This window comes from Etheostoma spectabile, chromosome 18 (genome assembly GCF_008692095.1).
Source record: "Etheostoma spectabile isolate EspeVRDwgs_2016 chromosome 18, UIUC_Espe_1.0, whole genome shotgun sequence".
In the NCBI taxonomy this organism is placed as follows: Eukaryota; Metazoa; Chordata; class Actinopteri; order Perciformes; family Percidae; genus Etheostoma; species Etheostoma spectabile.
The window spans coordinates 14,889,062-14,892,767 of record NC_045750.1 but is presented as its reverse complement, the minus strand read 5'-3'; the positions used below and the strand labels follow the sequence as shown (position 1 = coordinate 14,892,767).

The following is a 3,706-nucleotide window of genomic DNA, read 5'->3' as shown; positions in this document are numbered from 1 at the left end:
AAATCACTGGAGCACCCCTTTAAAAGCTGGTACCACCAGTCTAGCACTGCAGGTCTGTTGGTTCACTAAAGGTTCCGATCACCAGCTACTACAGGTGCACCACACACTGTCAGATCAGGTCTAGTGTAGCTCTCAGGTACGGTCATCAGTGTTAGTAGTCTAAAATCTTATTCTGAAAGGTACTGACATTCCTGAGTCTTTGTATGTTTCTGGCAACATTTGTATTAGCTAGACTTCAACTTTGCTGCACTGTTATCTTTTCATAAATTTCTCTACATACCTGGACGAGCCAGTGGAGGCAATCACGGTAGCCTCTTGATTAAACCAGGGTAGCATTACAGATGTTGATTATGTTGTGATGTGTTAAAACACAATTGTTTGCTTAAAGTCCTAGACTGTGATTAGTAGTGTAGTTAGCAGTTAAACCGCACAGTAGCATCCGCTTTGTGTAGCAGTCTTGACGATAGCATAGATGCAGTTGTAACATCTACCTTGAAAAAGGAATCTACTTTTACTGGTTCAACTTTTTAGGCATGTCTTTGGAAGAAAAGGGAATAAGAAGATGACGAAGGGGTGTGATAAAGTTAATGGATGTTGGGTAAGATTGCACAAAGGGTTGCTTAAATTTGAGGGGTCCATTTTATTCTTTTTAAAGGAGACAAAAGCTTTTAGCGCTATATTTACTATTTATATGTAACTGTTGTTTCTACTGTTGCCAGCTTTGCAAACATTCACAACCTAGCATGTGCTACATGCACTTTACCGCTGCAAACACATTTCTAATAATGATTCATTTGTTGTTTACAGACATATTAATATCACACTAAAAGGGACAAGTGCATGTCGCATTGGAATGCAGGAAAACTCAAAGCAAATAAGCATTACATTTATACTGTTAAGAAGATATCAAAAAGGGCAAAGTGACACCACCAAAGTTGTGTGGCAGGGAAACACACGAGCCACTTAGAGAAAAGCATCCCCGATTGATCCTGATATTACAAAAGCTTAAATAATCTTTTTAGTTTTATAATGAAATGGCGGTCAGTGTGGAAGTCACTGGAGGATCTGGCTCTCGTCTCAGGCCAGAACCCCTCGTCTGGTCTCTTATTAGCGACATATCAGTGTAACGACAATTTAGAGATTTTATATTTATATATGTACATCAAAACAAGCAACAGAAAAAGAGGCTGCCTTTGTAAATGCCTGAAATATTTTGTACATTAAACCATCTCCTTTTTGGTTTTTAATGCAATATAATTCCTCAGTTTGAGGTTTTATGTTTACTGTCTCATGTGGTACTGCAGTATATTAATTTATTATGTAAATGTTCAGTTTTGTAACCATATTATTGACTGTAATGGTGCACGTGTTTGTGCCCACACTGCAACTCATTTCAAATAAATGATAATGTAAAGACGTGTGAGTGTGGGTGACCACAAACTGTCTATGCTGTCCTATGAAAATCACGTATCTCCCAAACATAAACTGTCTGATTTTAGCTTTGTGACAGTCTCAAATAATGGGTTGGAGTTATTTATTTATTTTCTTATGGCTTATTTTTCTCATGAATTGGTTTTTTTTCAACCTATAAAGAAATACTTAGTCCTAGTTTATTAGAAAGAAAATCACCAAATTCAGAGATAAGTGGCTTTTACCAAGTCTTTTTTTCTACAACAAAGATAACCTGAAAAGTGAATTTGATGACTTGATTGATCCTAAATGACACTCCTTGATCATAACTAAAAATACATTAAAATGAAAAGGTGTCTTTGTAATTTACTAATGTATTCACAAAGCATTTTGCTTGAATGTTGAGGTCAAACGTAGGCATGAGGCCTAAAGCTAGTTGTGTAAATCATATAATGGAAACTATGCACCAGTTCCAGTCCCCTATTTTTTTTTATTACTATTTTCATATTAAATGGTACATATCAGTATTGAAATCAATCAAGTTGTGTAAAAGTTGCCCAGTAGGATATCACCATCCAACCAGACTGTAATTCTGTCACTGTCATGTGTTAACCTCATCACTCAGCTTCTGGCAAAATGTCTTAAAATGCACAGAGTACTGAGGGTGAGGAGAAGAAAAAGACAGGAGGAAAGAGTCGGTTTTGTGCATGGTCCTCTCAGTAACTGCTCGATAAGTTAATGGCACTCGCAAACTCCATCCGCCGGATTGATTCAGGTTTCGTTGGACTCACCAGAGTGCAAGTTCCCAACAGGTTTAGCAATTCCATTACCAAAAAGCATCCAAAGATATGTCAAGATGACAAAGGTTCCCAGGCATGGAGAGCTCATTGAAAATAAATGTCTGTAAAATAATAATCAAAGTGTTGATGCCTCTTACAAATTTACCAGAGAAAAAAAGTGAAATGGATGCATTTCTGCTGTATCACCATACAGTATCTTTGGTTTGTCTTTTACTCAATGTGTGCTCTGAGTCTAAGTATAAGTTCATACTTCCTCCTTCCCACTCAAAAATAATGTACATTTGAATGTCACAACCTCACTTCCTTTCTCCTCCTGGTTGCTACGGGTACTCCGGTGATCCTGTCATGAGTCATGATTTCCGACTTGTCAACATGTTCAACATCCACGGCCGGTGTCCCGTCAGGTTCAAAGGTCATCCTCGGGTCACAGGTTGGTGTCAGTGAACATGGTGTGCTCCTTCCTCACCGTGCTGAAACCTTTGACGGTGTCAACAAATTCCTCGTCATCCATAAACTGTAAGGGGGAAAAGGCAAAGCGTGCTTAAACTGGTGTTTAAGACTTAAGGCAGTTTGATAACATTGCACAGTTCATCTCAGTAACATGACCGGTCTCTCACCATCCCACTGTCATGGCCTGAAATGTTTGGGTCCCACGCTTCGTCGTCTCCCGTGAGGGACTTCCCGTCCATCATCTGGCTGACGCTGCGCCTCAGGGCGTTCACACTGAGGATCCCCAGCTCCCCCGGTGGTGGGGCGTCATCAATGGGCTCACATTTAGCTTCAAACACTTCCTGGTGGGAGAGGAGAGAGATATTTATGGTACGCAAATGTGCAGCTAAATGTTTCTCTGTCTGTGTGTGTGTGTGTAGGGGGGGGGGTTACCTCTGTTTTCATGGTGAAGCCCTTGAGTGTTACACTGTTGGAGATGCCCGTTGTGTCATGCACAGTGTCGAACTGAAAAGGAGAAGACCCGACTTTAGCAGGAGGGGTGTACGATAACTGACAATCTGTATGTCGATTCTGTCTCACTGTTACTTTATTATTAATGAAATTATTATGATCGTTTTGACAGTTTTCTTTGATCAAATTGAATTGTGCCTTGCTTGATAGTAAATTATTGTGCAAAAATCCAGGTTAATTGCTAAAAATGTACATGACGTAAAAAGTCATGGTATAGTATGTCATGACAAAGTCATATTAAAGTCATAAAAAAGTCATAAAACAAGTAATAAGTCATGAAAAAGTCATTAAAAAAGTCATGAAAACAAATCATTTAGAATAGTATGTCATAATATATATATAGCAGTATTAATAAGAAAACATGAAGAAAAGTTTAATAGATGCCATACAATCCAGCTTAATGATTAAAAAATGTACATGACAAAAAAAGTTATAGTACAGTATGTCATGAAAAAGTCATAGTCATAAAAAGTTAAACAAGTAATAAGTCATGAAAAAGTAAACACCATAAAATAGCATGTCATAATATATATATA

At 38.1% G+C, this 3,706-nt stretch overlaps 1 protein-coding gene across 2 annotated transcripts in view; it reads right to left on the bottom strand.

Moving 5' to 3' along the window:
• Positions 1-1,887: 1,887 nt before the first annotated feature.
• Positions 1,888-3,706, bottom strand: part of si:ch211-57i17.5 (usherin) — a 3,388-nt gene continuing 1,569 nt past the window's right edge. For both annotated transcript variants that reach the window (XM_032543494.1, XM_032543493.1), the window contains 3 exons: positions 3,093-3,164; positions 2,828-3,001; positions 1,888-2,724 (listed from right to left, as the gene is read on the bottom strand). In XM_032543494.1, coding sequence (XP_032399385.1) covers positions 2,635-2,724; positions 2,828-3,001; positions 3,093-3,164 — 336 coding nt within the window. In that variant the 3' untranslated portion in view covers positions 1,888-2,634. The remainder of the gene's footprint in view (positions 2,725-2,827; positions 3,002-3,092; positions 3,165-3,706) is intronic.